This window comes from Hemicordylus capensis, chromosome 3, assembly GCF_027244095.1.
Source record: "Hemicordylus capensis ecotype Gifberg chromosome 3, rHemCap1.1.pri, whole genome shotgun sequence".
Classification (NCBI taxonomy): domain Eukaryota; kingdom Metazoa; phylum Chordata; class Lepidosauria; order Squamata; family Cordylidae; genus Hemicordylus; species Hemicordylus capensis.
Window position 1 is genome coordinate 350,653,742 of NC_069659.1, and position 15,952 is coordinate 350,669,693.

Genomic DNA, 15,952 nt, shown 5'->3' on the forward strand with positions numbered 1-15,952 from the left:
TCCCTAAGAGTCCCAAATTTCAGCCCTTTAGGAAATAATCTAATCTATCCTAATCTATCTATCTATCTATCTATCTATCTATCTATCTATCTATTTCTCTTAGGCATACCCATCGCTAATCCCATGTGTGGCAGCTCTTACGAGAGTTTGTGAGCAAGCTGCTAGGAAAGGGAACGGAATGCGGTGGCAGAGAAGATAAGGTGTAGGCCAATGGGCAGGCCAAGGAAAGCTGTGGCTGGGGGCAGGAGAGAAAAGTGGCATCCAAGGCAGGGAAAAGGAAAGTGGAGGACAACAGGTGGAGAGAGGAAAGTGTGGCCAGGCTGGGGAAAAGGAAAGCAGTGGCTGGGGAGGGGGAAAGCAAAATGGCGGCCAATGGGTGGGGAGAGGAAAGTTATGGCCAGGAGGGGGCGAGAGGAAAGCGGGGGGTGGGGGCAAGAGGAAAGCGGTGCGGGGGGGGGGAGAGAAGAAAGTGGAGAAGAGAACTAGAGACACAGATGCTCTGTGCCCAGCCTAGCTAGTATATAGATAATACTCTTAAATGGAGAGTATTCAATAGTCTTAATAAAGTTCATAAAATATAAATGGTGGCCCTGTAGTTGTTGCTGTTTAATTAAAGCAGGACATGTAGTGATACTTCAGATAGACATAGAGGCTATTCTCACGATCAGGTGGAACCGGGCTAAGGGAGACTAGCTCGGTTCCTCCTGTTTGTGTGCTGTCATGGGAGCTCTGCGGCTCCCGGCATCAAACCTCACAAAATACCCCTCCCCTTAAATAAGGTTAGCGGAGCAAGTGCTCCACTAACCCCATTTAGTTGATAATGTGCTACCGCAGCGCAGCTCCGCTTCACAGCAACACACAAGTAGACCCCTGACCGGGAGGCTACAACAAGTCTCCCAGCCTCATGGGTCTCCCCAGGATGCCCCACACACTCACACGGGGCATCGTGGGACTTCTGGGGGCCGGGCAGACCCCGATCCCCGGCTCCCCTACCAGCTCTGTGATGGAGTCAGTAATCCTCTGGGCAGCTGATCTGGTTGCCTAGGGAGGACTCCCTGCTCGGCTAAGCATGCTCTCTCTGCAAATCACCTCAAGGCGCTTCACTGAGGCTGTTCTCATGAGCAGCCTAGCCCAGACTAGGGCAGGCCAGCCTTGGCTAGGCTGCTCCTGTGCAGCACCAGGATTGAGCTTGATCCCGGCACTGCCTGCCCACCCAACCCAACTTTTAACCCCAGCCATTAAACATCAGCAGGCAATTGTCTGGGTGATGACTGTTTGGGTTAAGAAGCTTCCCCCTGGCCCGCCGGCATTTCCACCAGTGAGTGGGAGTTTGGGAAGGAGCAGCTGCACCAAGTGTAGCAGCTGCTCTAAGGATGCTGGAGTGGGGCAGTCCTCTCACTCCTCTTGCAGTCACTGCTTATGAGAGCACGCGGCACAGCTGAAGAGAGGGCCATGAGGTTGGGTGAAAGACATCTATAAATTATTTATTAGGCCTGGAGGGATTCGGAGAGAGTCAACTGGCCAGCCCAGTTTAGGTTGGACTTCTCTGACTCCTTTCACAAAATTTTGGAGTTTTCTAGAACTCCAAATGGTGGCAAAGAGACGAGTTTGTTTTTTAAGTAATTGCTGTTGGAGGGAGGGGCATCTTCTGCCCACTATCTACCCACCCATGTATATCTCATCTATTTTTTTAAAAAAAAAATCAAGTTTTTTAGCCCATTTAAAAGTCAAATTAGCATCTGCCAGCTGATTTCCGGGTTTCTCTTGCAATTCTCTGGTGTAAGGTAACAACTTTCTGATGTTACCTCACTTCCCCTGCAACTCTCTGGTGTTATGTTATTTTTCCTTGTGGGTTACTTTACTTTCCTTGTGGGTTTTCTTGGACCCTGATCCCATTCCTGACTCTGATACAAACTAGAGATGTGCACAAAACTGGTTTGCCTGGTTCAGTTTGAATTCAAACCGGGTTCGAACTGGGGTGGGGAGGTTCGGTCTTGGTTTTTCTTGAACCCCTCTTTGGTTCAGTTCAAATTCAAACCTGGTTTGAACCAGTTAGAACCAGTATGAGCCTCCAAAATTGGGTTGGGTTGTAGGCACCCATGGGTGTCAACTACCACCCAAACCCCAAAGCAATCGGACACTCCTATGATTTTAATTAATTTTTTAATTTTTTATTATTGCCCATTATTTCCTCTGTGGAGTACCTAGGGGCAAAAACCTAGGCACCCAGTGGTGCCTACCACCCACCAAACCCCAAGGCAATCCATACACTCCTCTGATTATTGGTGGATTTTAGAAGTATTTCTCAATTTTTGTATCCCTCCCATAGGGAATAATGGGGATTTGAGGATGCCCCATTCCCATCTTTGGGGAGTGCCAGAGCACCTCAAAATGGGTCTGGGGGTATGGCAGGCTTGCCTCCACCCCCTCAAGGCACCCCCAGGTTGATAGGATTTATTGTTGATTAATCAGGAATTTTAAAAGAATTAATTTTTGGCTCCATAGACATACATTGGCTCCTTAGGAAAACATTGCCTGAGCCTTTCCATTCAGAAAGAACACTGTGTTCCCTTTCACCATAATAGCTTAATTGCTTTTACCCGAACTTGGAGTTCAGAGCAATAAGAAATTAAGGTCAGTAGCTGAAAAGTCACTCTGTTATTTCCTATGGAGCCAATGCATGTCTATAGAGCCAAAAATTAATTCTTTAAAAATTCATAAATAAATAATAATAATTCCTATCAACTTGGGGGTGCTTGGGGGGAGTTGAGGCCAGCCCTGCTATGCCCAAAGACCAACTGTGGGCTGCCCTGGGACCTCACAAGGGGGTTGAGGCTGCCTCAAATCCCCATTATTCCCTATGGGAAATTGAAAAATATTTTTAAAATTCACCAATAATCAAAGAAGTGACCAATTGCCATGGGGCTTGGTGGGTGATTGGCCCCCCTGGGTGCCTACCACCTACCCCAATTGTTTGCCCATGGGTACTCCACATACAGAATAATTGGCAATCATTAAAAAATTAAAATTCATTAATTGTAGGAGTGTCCAATTACTTGGGGGTTTGGGTGGTAGTGGGCATCCATGGGTGCCTAACACCCAACCCAATTTTGAGGGCTTGAACCAGTTTGTACTGGTTCAAACCAGTTCAAATCAAACCAGGTTCTGTTCCATTTGAATTTGAACCTGCAGGTCGAACCGAATGCCTGGTTCAGTTCAAATTCGAACTGTCGAACCAAACCAGTTCAAATTCAAACATGTTCAAATTTGAACCTGTTCAAACTTGTTCGAAGACCCCAAACTAACATTTTCACAGTCTGATGAGATCAGATCATCAGACCTGATTCTGAATGTTGTGCTTGTGCACAGGCCTATTATTTACATACAAACCAACACTCACCTTTTTCATCTGAAGTAGGTAGAAATCAATGAAATCCTGTGGCTCATACTGTGTCTGATACATCTTATGGTTTTGTATCTCCTTCTTTGCTAATAAAACTGCCTCATCCATTGTGGAAAATGCCTTCTGGTGAAGACCTGGAAGATGTTTCATGATCCAAGGGAACATTTCATAGAGCTACAGGAAAAATCAAATCAAAAACATGACATTATCAGTTGAGAGCTCATTATTGTGGTGTATGAGATAGAGATGTGCAAACAGGTTCAAATTCAAACTGGTTCGAATTCAAACCGGTTCAGTTGGAAGGTTCAGACTTGAACCAAACAGGGCATTATATTGGCAATGCCAGTTTGAGTTGGAACCAAACAGAGCCTGGTTCTACTTAAACTGGTTTGAACTGGTTCAAAGGTTCAAGCCTCCAAAACTGGGTTGGGCTGGTAGGCACCCATGGGTGCCAACTACCACCCAAACTCCAAAGCTATCGGACACACCGGCGATAGTTAATGATTTTTTGAAGATTTTTCAATTTTTTGCATTTCCCCCTTAGGGAATAATGGGGATTTGAGGATTTCCCAATAGCCCCCCTGTGAGGTGCATGTGCACCAAGTGGGTTTGGATGCAAGGCAGGTATGGCCACAACTCCTCCTGGGAGCCCCAAGTCAGTGGGGTTTATGGTTTGTTTTTTCAATTTTTAAAAAGATTTTAGCCTGTTTCTATGCAATGAACAGGAAACCCTCCCCCATTCAGAAAGTGAAGTGTGCGACCTGACCTGTTTAATTGCTGTGAACTCTCTGTGAACTCAGAGTTCACAGCAATTAAAATCCATGAACCCCACCAGCTTGGGACTCCCGGGGAAATTGCGGCCATAAATAACTTGTACCCAAACGCAATTTGGGAGGCAGTGAAGGCATCCTCAAATCCCCATTATCCCCTATGGGGAAAATACAATAAATGGAAAATTCATTTTTAAAAAATCAATAAAATTCACAGGAGTGTCAGATTGCTTTGAGGTTTGGTGGGTGGTAGACACCCCTGGATGCCTACTGCCCACCCTGTTTTTGTGCCCCTGGGTACTCTTCATAGAGATTAATGGGCCAGTTCATGTCCCCATTATATCCTATGTAGAGCATTTTAGAACCAGTTTGAGTTGGATTCAAATTTGAACCAAATGAAGGTGGGCCGGGGTGGGGGTGGGGGCTCAAGCAAAAACGAAACTGAACCTACCCACCATGGTTCAAAGCTGGTCCAAATTCAAGCCAAATAGGCCAAACAAGTTTTGTGCACATCCCTAATATGAGGCAATTCCTTTCCTATATCAATAGTACTGTGGCTTATCTTGGGGGTTAGCATATGAATTTTTCTCTCAGTGAATGAAAGGTGAGACTCAGCATCTTCTTTTAAATCCCGAGTCCCTTGAATCCTGTGAATTCACAGGATTCATCTATCCTACTGGAAGATGTGATTGAAGACTAATTGGAGTGGAGAGCCCATATCACCTCCCTAGATATTACTACTATAATGTTTGTGGGGAAATGGGCAGTCCTCTCAACATGTACACAAAGCACAAAAGCAAGAAATACAGAAATGATTCCTGGAGGATTTTTCACTGTCTGTGGGAGGAGTTATTCCAGATTATCTTTTTGGATGTCCGGTAGACTTCAAGGAAAATTGAGCCACTTAGTCCAATTTTTGTAATTAGATTATGGGGAGAAGAAAGAAATTAGAAAGAAGAAACTCATAAAATGTCAAATGTGAAGGCATGCATGGGTGCAACAAGGCACATTCTACCAATCCCAACAGAAGAGGCCCAATAATTGTCAGGTTCTGCCTAGATTGAGTCTGAGAGAACCATAATCTCTACAACTTTCCCCTATGTAGCAGACTGCCAAACTACTACAGCTTTGCCAGAGCACAGAGGTCTCATGGGTGTGTGGTAGGACTGTGCACTAAACTGTTGGGCATTCTATCCTTAGAACGCCAAACTGGTTTGGAAGCCCTACGTTAGAACCAGTTTGAATATGGGGGTGGCTTTAAGGATGGGGAGGGTACACTTACGCCCTCCCCTGCGGCACATAACCCTCCAGGACTCTGTGTATAATTAGTTCAGTGGGGTGGCAGCGTAGCTCCTTGCTACCCATTGTTTTCCTGACCAGAAGTGACCGGAAGTGCTGTACATGCGTGTGCGTCATGTGCACAAAACTTCCAATCACTTCCAGTCAGGAAAACAATGGGGCGGCAAGGAGGTATCCTGCCACCCTGCCAAACTATTTATTCACAAAGCGCCAGAGGAGGAAGTGTGGTGAAGGGGGAAGTGTGGCAGAGGGGGAAGCACACCCTCCCCATCCTGAAAGCCACCCTGCCCCACCATAGGCTCAAAGAGAGCCAGTTCTGTGCACAACTAGTATGTAGCTGGCTGCTGTGTGGAATTTTTACATTTTGTTTGTTTGTTTGTTTGTTTGTTTAACATATTCCTATATGTAACGTCTCTGGGTGGTTTACAACAAATTCCACCAGGAATGTAAGACACTCAAAGTAATCCAGTCTGGAGGTGCCCAAGGGATGGGTAATAGGGATGTGCACAAAACTGGTTCGCCCAGTACAGTTCGGATTCGAACCAGGTCCGAACCAGGAGGGGGTGGTTCGGTTTTGGTTTTGTTCGAACCACCCCGGTTCGGTTCGGATTTGAACCGGTTCAAGCCAGTTAGGACCCGTTCGGACCGGTTAGGACACCCAAAAATTGGTAGGATGATAGCTGGCAACCAGGGGTACCTGTCACCCAAACCCCAAAGCAATCGGACACTCGTACGATTTTTTTAATGAATTTTTGAAAATTATTTTTATTTTTTCTCATAGGATATAATGGGACTCGAACCAGGCCACTATTCCTTATTGTGGAGCACCCATGGGTGCCAACAACCATGCAAATCCTGAAGCAATCAGACACCCCTATGATTTTTTATGAATATTTGAAATATTTTTAATTTTTCTCATATAGTATAATGGGACCCAAACCAGTCCATATCCCCTATTGTGGAGCACCTAGGGGCACAAAAGCGGGGTGGGTGGTAGACAGACAGGGGTTCCTACCACCCAAAAAATCCCAAGGCAATTGGACACTCCTCTGATTATTGGTGAATTGTTTAAGTATTTTTCAATTCCTCATAGAGAATAATTAGGACTGCAGCAAATGTATACCTTCACATCGGGGGGAAAGGGGTGTCGTAGAGTGGAGTGTGGTGGGTGGTAGTTCCTAGGGTGGGCAAGGAAGCAATAAGAATTATTTGAAAGGAATTGGGCAAAGGTATGATTTTTAAGTGATTTTTGAAGTTTACGCGTCTTTAAGGTTTTTCTCCATAAAGAAGCATGGAGGTGTCAGCAAATGTATAGCTTCACGTCGGGGGCAAATATATAAATTGTGGACGATGCAAGTCATTTAATGGTACTAGAAAAAGACATACTGTTCCGGTAGCTCCAGGCCTTAACACCCACATCAGTTTCGGAGGATGAATACAACTGAAGGAAACCCGGGTGGGTGTGCGGCTGGGAGAGTCAGTCATGTGACTTGCCTCTGGGGGCCCCCCAAGGAAGTGGGCCCCCAGACAACTGTCTCCCCTTGCTCTATTATAGTTACTCCACTGGTTTGCACATCCCTACCCACCAGCTTCCCAAATGACTACCCGTTTAGTGACCACACATGCGCGGAGACTATTTGCATCACCAGGCAATTGCGTCACTGAACCAGATTGACCCGTTCTGTGAACATCCCTACAACCCATACACTTATTATGAACAGTGTGAAAAAGTACGTCCTTTTGTTGGTCCTAATTTCCTGAGCTCCAGTTTCATGGGATGACCCCCTGGTTCTAGTATTGTGAGAGAGGGAGGAAAATTTATATCTGTCCACTCTCTCTACTCCACGTGTAATTTTGTACACCTCTATCATATCTCCCTGTAGTCACCTCTTTTCCAAATTAAAAAACCCAGATGCTGTAGCCTTTAGGGATGTATGAATCGATTCTGATGTTTGGTTCTGATAATATCGGTTCTGATATTTGATGTTATTTGGGGTGGATTCGGGGCAGAAAGGGGGCTTTGGGGGCAGAAGAGTGGGTCAGGTGGTAGTGCCCCAATGGATGCCTGCTACCACCCAGATTCCAAAGGAATTCGGGGAAAGGGGTGATTTTTAATAAAATTTATTTGGGGCAGATTTGGGGTGGAAAGGGGGCCTGGGGGACAAAACAGTGGGTTGGGTGGCAGTGCCCCAAGGGGTGTCTGCCACAACCCAGATTCCAAAGGAATAGGGCAAAGGGCTGATTTCTTAGGAATTGTTAAGCCTGTGCATCTTTAAGATTCCTCCCCTAGGGAATAATGGAGGTTTCAGCAGACCCATAACTCCACCTGGGGGGCATTGGAGTGGCAAGGAGTGAGTTCTGGTGTAGTGCATATAGGGTGCCGACCACCAACATAGGTTGTTGTTAACCACCATGGGTTATTGTTAACCCATGGGGTGCTGGGTTCTGTTGTTTCTGAGGTGTTCTGAGTGTTGATTCTCTGGTAGCATATGAGATTTTCAATGACAAACCATGAACCCACTCTCATATGCTACCAGAGAATCTACACTCACAACATCTCAGAAACAACAGAACCCAGTACCCCATGGTTTGGCACCGTATGTGGTCTATACCACCACTCACTCTGGGCCACCCCAGTGCCCCCCCAAGTGCAGTTATGGGGCTCTGAAACTTCCATCATTCCCAATGGGGAAGAATTTTAAAAATGCATAAACTCCATTAAATCTTTAAAAATCAGCCCTCTGACCAATTCCTTGGAAATAATTCTGGCAGCTTCCTTGCCCCCACTGGGCACTACCACCCACCCTACTCTGCTCTGGACCACCCCTTTCCCCCCAATGTGAAGCTATACTTTTGCTGAAACCTCCATTATTCCCTATGAGGAAAATCTTAAAATTCAAAAATTCGCCAAAAATCAGCCCTTTGCCCAATGCCTCTGAAATTTGGGTGGTAGCTTCCACCCATTGGGCACTAACACCACCACCCACTAGTTTTGCCCTGGGGACATTTTTAAAAATCCAAGTCATTTCGGATTCGGATTTTTCAGTTTCGAACAAAGAACAAAATTGGGGTGTTTCGGGTTGGCTGATTTCGAACAAGGAACAAAATGGGGGTGTTTTGGATTTGGGCCAAAAAAAAAAAAACCACAGAAAAAAACAAAACACACAAGCCTAATTACTTCTCCCTCCGTTCCTTCCTACTTCCTGCCATAACTTTCTGAAAGTAACATTGTTTCCATTAAAACTTGACAACACTTGAGTGCATAATAGGATTCAAATTTTCCCATGTATTTAGAGTTTGACATGAAGTGGAGAATGTGCTGATAGATTCCACCCCCACCCACATCATGTTGGTGGTTGTCAGCAACCACCAACCACAGCCCTCCCTTACACGCAAAAGGGAGCAATTATTGCCATTATTATAAAACAGAGATTTGGTTCAATGTGATCTGTCCATCTCAATTATTGTTAATTACATGTTTACACCACACGTCGTCCAAGAACCTCTGTGACCACTACCCTCTATCATTATACCAACTGTGTGACTTATATTAGGCTGTCAGTCAGTGACTGGAAAAGGTTGAGTGAAAATTTAGACCAAGGTATCCTTGCTTTTATGCCCGAACCAAACTCTAACTACTAGTTTTCAATAATCACTCTAAATACTAATAAAGAGTGAAAGTTGAAGGAGGGGATTGAACTCAGTAGGCAAAAAACAAAAAAGTCCACTCACCCCATGAGAGACAGTAGATATAATCTTTTCCATACAAGCAATGGCTTCCACCTGTTTCTGGAAGGTCTCCTTGGGAAACTGCTTTCCAAAAGCCAAGATTCTTATCACTTCGGAGACTGAATTGGTGATGGGTAATGAAGGATCAAAAGGCTGCCCTGCAAAGAAAGTTAACTGAATTAATATTGATATTAATGCTTCCTCTCCTGATAATAATGAGAATGGGATACAGTAATGCAGTTAGGAATACATTTTTTTAAAGAAGGTGAGAGAAGTACTGCACCCAATTCTTTTCAAAATGTACAGATTGTACTTGAAGAGTTCTGAAGACTGGTATTTATTTATTTATTTTATTTATTTTATTTATTTATTTATTTATTTAAAACATTTATACACCACCCCTCCCGTACATTACTGCTCGGGGCAGCTCACGACATTTATAAAACATCTGCCAGCCTAGTATCAGTAGTCATTTTTCACTCACCCTTTTCCTCTGCAAAAGTCTCCACAAGCTGTTGGGCTTCCTCGATTATGTGGTGCTCCATCCCTTTCTTCCCCAGTCCCAGCTTCCGCAGGGTAACTACCCCAAAATGCCTCTGCTGCTTCCATGTATGTCCATTTGCAAATATTATTCCTAAGATATTCAGGAATCAATGAAACATCTTTGCTCACAAATTCGTGATATATTTGGTTCTCAGTACATGTATACATGGAACCGGTTTGGCCAGACCAGTCTAGAACTGGGTCTGGCTGAACGGGGTCCGGTCCAGTCTGCCCACCAAACTGGTTTGCTGGCTGGTTTGGGGAATACATTTCTAAAGGAGAATCCAGCAAGGATTCCCTTTCACAAGTAAAAGGGCAATCCCTAAGGTGTGGGAAGAGAGAAAGGGTACTTACTAGTCCCTTGGCAGCGGGGATGGCAGAGGCAGCTGTGGAGGCAGTGGAGACATTGGTGGTGGCAGCAGTGGCTCCTCCAAACCCCCTTTTGGCCTCCTGAAGAACAGCCCATTTCTGTTACCTCTGTACATGCACAGAGGCCATTTGTGTCACCACACAATTTCCTGAGTCAGCAGCTCAGTAAAAGAGAAGCAAGCGTGCTTGGGCTGTGTTGGGAGGGTGAGTGGTGGTGAGCAATGGTACTGGCAGCAGCCCCAGTCACGGTAACCTTTCCCCCCCTCTTGCCACCCCCAGTCGGCTGCCCCTTACTGTTCTGAACCATTTCGCCTGAACTGTGCCTGGTTCAGGTTGATCACCAACTGAACCACCCTCGGTTCAGTCCGTGACAGAACCGTATGATCATAGGAGTGCCAAGCCAAGGCAAGAAAGTGGTATGCATTCCTGATCTGAGTCATGTGCACTTAAAAATCAAGGAAGAAGGAGGGGAGAGTTATCATGTGGGAGAAGAGAGCTGGGTGGGACAACTTTTCATCTAATCCATGTAAAATGCTGGGGATAGAATGTGGGTGGGTGTGCCCATCCTACCCAGCTCCTATCTCCCACATGATCATTCTCACAGCCTTCTACCTTGATTTTTTCATTCACACGACTGCAGATCGGGAGAGCGCACAGCTCTCCTACCCTGGCAGAGTTCTAATCTGACCCTGTTTAGAGTGAATGAGCCTATTACTTCCTTTCCCATCTCATGAAGGCAGACATGATGTAGCCTCCACCCCCTACATGGGGCTTTTACATAACTGCCTGCAAAAGACTTGTTCAGCCCTAGAGTGGACTTCATGCAGCCCAGCCTCTCTGGTTACAAGTACAATGACAACCTGCCATCTCAGTTTGCTTCTGGTGATGAAGCATTCGCTGGTTTCCAAGTAGATATAGTCTAGTCTTGTTTTGTTTGCCTACATTCGTGTGGATTTCAATAACAGGTGACATTTGTCCTGCATCCCATCTCATTAGTTTGGGCTATTCCTAGCAGGTTCAGTACAAGTCCCACAAACAAAAAAAGTGAAGTTAGAAGAGGTTAGATGTCTCTCATCCTTGTAATTAATTAATTTAAATAATTAATTAATTCAATTTCTATACCGCCCTTCCAAAAATGGCTCGGGGCGGTTTACACAGAGAAATAACAAATAAATAAGATGGGTCCCTGTCCCCAAAGGGCTCACAATATAAAAAGAAACATAAGATAGACACCAGGAACAGTCACTGGAAATACTGTTCTGGGGGTGGATAGGTGGATAATGTCTCCACCCTCATTGTGCCTGTTGCCACCCTTCGCACTATCTATGGTATAGCCACTTCTACCTTGCAGTCTAGGCATAATTTGCTACCTTTGCAAAAACCATGTATTCTATGAACACAGGAACACAGGAAGCTGCCATCTTCCAAGTGAGACTAATTCTCCTTCTAGCTCAGTATTGTCTACCCAGACTGGCAGTGGCTTCTTCAAGATTACAGGCAGGAGTCTCTCTCAGCCGGATGACAGGGAGGGAACTTGGAACCTTCTGTTCTTCCCAGAGTAGCCCCATTCCCTAAGGTGAATAGCTTGCAGTGGTCACATGTAGTATCCCATTCAAATGCAAACCAGGGCAGACTCCACTTAGCAAAGGGGACAATTCGTGTCTGCCAGCACAAGACCAGTTCTCATTTTATATAAACCTGTGCAAGATTAAAAATGCTCACATCTCCTTTGTTGACTTTTCAGTTTATGTGGAGGCCTCTGTAAGAGCTGATGTGATAATCTCCATGCCTAATGAACAATAGCTGGGAAATAGAGCACAATTTTTATTTCCAGAGGATAATTTCTATTTTCCTGGAGAAATCTCCAACTAACTGAAACATGCTGAGTGATTTCCTTCATGCTCCTTTGGTCAAAACATCTTTATGATTTCTCTGGAGAGAAGATGATTAAAATGACTTAGCTTTCAAAACAACTTACCTTTGCCTTTCATTATAGCTTTAAAAAAGGGGGTCTCTGTTCTCTCAGAGAATTCGTCAGAATGGCCGATCAGCCCTTCTTTAACAGCTTGGAATCCAGAAAGTACCACCATGGGTCGTGGCCCTAACCATAGAGTGTAAATCTTGCCGTATTTTTTCCCCAGCTGCCATTTTGGTCAAAACAAAGATAAGTATTATATTCAAAGAAACTAGATTATTTTAAGTTCATATACCCATGTGAAGCTCTCCTCTCTGCCAATTTCCCATTTTCTTTTCCATCTCAGATTCTTGACTCCAGCCTTCTCATTCCCTCATAGTCCCTCTTTTGAAGCCCCCACCCCCACCTCCTGCCTTACCGCAGTCTAGGATCAGGACAGCAGAGCCAATCCCTACCAGGGGCTCTTCTGACTGCTCAGCCCCACTGTGACAGAGAGGCAGGTGAGCCAGACATTGCTGACACCCAATCCCTTCATGCTTTGCTATACTGGTGACCTGGAGTCGGTTACTGGGTCTTTTGACACTCTCGGAACTCCGTGCCGGTTATTTGGAAGGGAGAGTGTGGAGAGGAGCCTGCACTGTTGCTATTGTCTGATATAACTTCTTCCTATGAGTCTGATGTTTCCCTCTTCTTTGACAGAAAATGCTTGTGTGGTGTAGTTTGTGCCAGAGGCAGGAGAAATGTTGGTAAATTAAGGTTTTATGGTGCAGCCGACTCTAGGCCATTTCCATTTTGCACCATTTTCTTAATTATTTTGCAAATGCACCAGAGGAGAACACACTAGGGATGTGCAAAACGTTTGGGATACAAAACGTTTTGGATACAAAACGTTTGTACTCGAAAGGGCCCATTTTTGGAGTTTGTAGACAAAACGAAACACCCATTTTCAAGATCTGAAAGTTTTGTATACAAAGCTAAATGTCCCTGTTTTGGCTACAAAATGTTTTGTTGTTTCGGACCTCCATTTTGTGGTGATCTCTGAGTCAGCCTCCATTTTGTGTTTGACATGTCTTTGAATTTCCCACCCTTTCAGCCTTCCGATCAGTGACCTAAAGCATGGTCTGACCTCCTGACGATTCCCTCGTTGTTCCCCATTGGCTCTTTTGCCTCTTACCACTCTTTACTGACCCCACATTGGCCAGGGGAAGGGTTGAAGAAGGGGCAAGGGTGGGGGTGGAGAGTTCACAGAGGAATTTTCAATTCATTCAGCAAGTTAGTAGTCACCATTCTGCCTTTCTGCCTCATTGGAGAGAGAGAGAGAGAGAGAGAGAGAGAGAGAGAGAGAGAGAATGAGAACTAGTTTGCAGCTTTGCATGCCTCAAGTTGCCATGATGCCATGCCATTGCCTATGTCTGCCTTGTTGCCAGGCTGAGCCCAGCCTGCTATGGCTACTGCATGCCAGCCTGGGAATGGATTCAGAGGCAGAAGAGTAGGTTGGGTGGTATTGCCGCAATGGGTGCCTGCCAGGCTGCCACAACCCATATTCCAAAGAAATTCGGCAAAGGGCTGATTATTTGTGATTTCTTGAAGTTTACGGGTCTTTAAGATTTTCCCCATAGAGAATAATGGAGACCCTTGCTTCGTTTGCTACTGGTGTCTGTGTGAGTCCCTGACTGTGTGTCCTTTAGTGTCTGTCTGTGTGTATACCACCTTGTGCTGTGCTCTTTCTTTGGTCCATCTGCCCTGTGACTGTCTCTTCTCTTTACTTACTTTACTTTTTTCTTAACTTTCCACATATTCCTGTTGTTTTTCTTCTGTTGTCCTCCGACTGTCCTCTTTCCTCACCCTCCATTTTTTTTCATTCCTCCTTTATCATTTGGCTTCCCCTCCCCCACCCATCTGCATTGTTTTCATTTATTGCTGTTCCATTATTTGTGCCTTGTTTTTGTTCCACCTTGGATTCATTCATTCATTTGGATTATTGCTTCTGCTGCTGCTGTTAATTTATATATTTTCTGCTTTGGTTGAATTGTTAATTAATTTGTGTGTCCCTTGACTGGGCCTGCTCCTGCTGCCCCCTCTGCTCCCACCCTCCCCCCTCCAATCCAGATTCCCCACCCCCACTCACCCACCCACCCTCCCTGTTGTTGCTGCCCACCCGAGTTGGTCTTTTCGTGTAAGGATTTACGGTTGTTGCTGAGTATTACCAGTTATTTATTTTGGTCTTTTTGTTCCTGAGATTTTCCCCCATTTGGTTTGCTTCTGGCAGCACATTGGTTTGGTTTTCTGGGGTTTCTGTTGTTGTTGAATCTTGCTCCCTTTCCCTTCCTTGTGCCCCTAGGGTCCTCCTGCCCCCCCCACCACTCCTGCTGCTGCCCCCTCTGCTCCTGCCCTCCCCCTCCCATCCAGATTCCCCACCCCCACCCACCCACCCACACTCCCTGCTGTTGCTGCCTGCCCGAGTTGGGCTTTTCTTCCAAGGTTTTTCTGTTGCTGCTGGTAATTATTTATTACCAGGTAATTATTTTGGTCTTTTGTTCCTGAGATTTCTGCCCGTCTTGTTTGTTGTTTGCTGTTTGTTGCTGCCCCCTCGCCTTCCTCCCAACACCCCCCTGCTATGTTGACACCCTAACCCCACCCCACCCCCCTCTGGTCTCTTCTTGGGACTGCTGCCCCCTGCCTCTAACACCCCCTCCCCTCTTGCTACATTGAACCCCCCCCCCGGTCTCTTCTTGGGACTGCTTCCCCCTGCCTATAACACCCCCACCCCCCTTGCTACATTGATTCCCCACACACACACCCTCTGGTCTCTTCTTGGGACTGCTGCCCCCTGCCTCTAACACCCCCACCCCTTTGCTACATTGAACCCCCCCACACACACACCCTCTGGTCTCTTCTTGGGACTGCTGCCCCCAACTCCTAACACCCCCCACCCCCCTTGCTACATTGATTCCCCACACACACACTCTCTGGTCTCTTCTTGGGACCGCTGCTGCTGTCCCCACCTGAATCCCCCCTCCCTGCTACATCACACCTCCACCCACCCACCCTCCGTGCTGCTCTCTCTCTCTCTCTCGCTCTCTCTCTCTTCTCTCTCCTTCTCTCCTCCATCCCTTCCCTTCTTCCCACAGCTGCAGCCACACAGTACCCTACCACCACCGACCTCACCTGGTCCCTGCCATCGGTTTTCTTCTTCTTAAAGTATTTCATTTCATTTGTCTCTGCTTGGGGGTGAGTTGAGCAACAAAAATAGTGTTGTCTCCTCATTTCTGCCCCTCCATCCTTGACCCACCCCAGCTGCCTGTGCCCCGTGCGGCCACCCTGTCTGTGTCCCAACCCAGGGGTGGCTGGCTGGTGCATCCGTGACCAGCAGTGTGCGGCAGGAGAAGGACTGGAAGAAAAGGGGTTAGTGTGCGTGCACAATTGTGTGCACCTTTTGTTGCCCCCTTTCCCTCCCTAGTTGGCGGTTTTAAATAGGGACACCTGTATTTCGAAATGCATTTGGGTGTGGGGAGGGACACTTGGAGATGTACTGTTGTTGTGTCTTGCTGAAGAAATTGTTGTTGTGTTGCATGCTTTTCTTGCAGGTTGTTGCTTGTTTTAACAGGTTCCCCACCCCCACCCCCCACCCCAGGTCATTGTTGTTATGTTTTGAAGATATATGATATGCTATCATGTATTTTGCTTGCTTCACTTGCTTTGTGAGGAGTGGGTGGGTTTTGTGAAAGTGCAATTTCTTAAATAGGCTGCAAGGCTCATGCTTGGTACCCCAGCAATGCATTACTTGGAATCCACCACCCCACAACCCAATCCATCCACACATTGTGTTCAGTTCACTAAAGAAGGGTTTCCTTTGATTTTCAGGTTCCCAAGCTTTGACTGCGTCCCTCCCCCACCCCCGGTAGGTGCTGTGCCCTCCCCCCA

General features: G+C 46.1%; 1 protein-coding gene across 1 annotated transcript in view; it reads right to left on the minus strand.

The window, feature by feature from the left end:
• LOC128350629 (cytochrome P450 2J5-like) overlaps window positions 1-15,952 on the minus strand; it is an 87,901-nt gene that overhangs the window by 39,126 nt on the left and 32,823 nt on the right. The window contains exons 2-5 of the mRNA XM_053309019.1: window positions 12,092-12,254; window positions 9,686-9,835; window positions 9,205-9,359; window positions 3,401-3,577 (exon numbers count right to left, since the gene is read on the minus strand). Coding sequence (XP_053164994.1) covers window positions 3,401-3,577; window positions 9,205-9,359; window positions 9,686-9,835; window positions 12,092-12,254 — 645 coding nt within the window. The remainder of the gene's footprint in view (window positions 1-3,400; window positions 3,578-9,204; window positions 9,360-9,685; window positions 9,836-12,091; window positions 12,255-15,952) is intronic.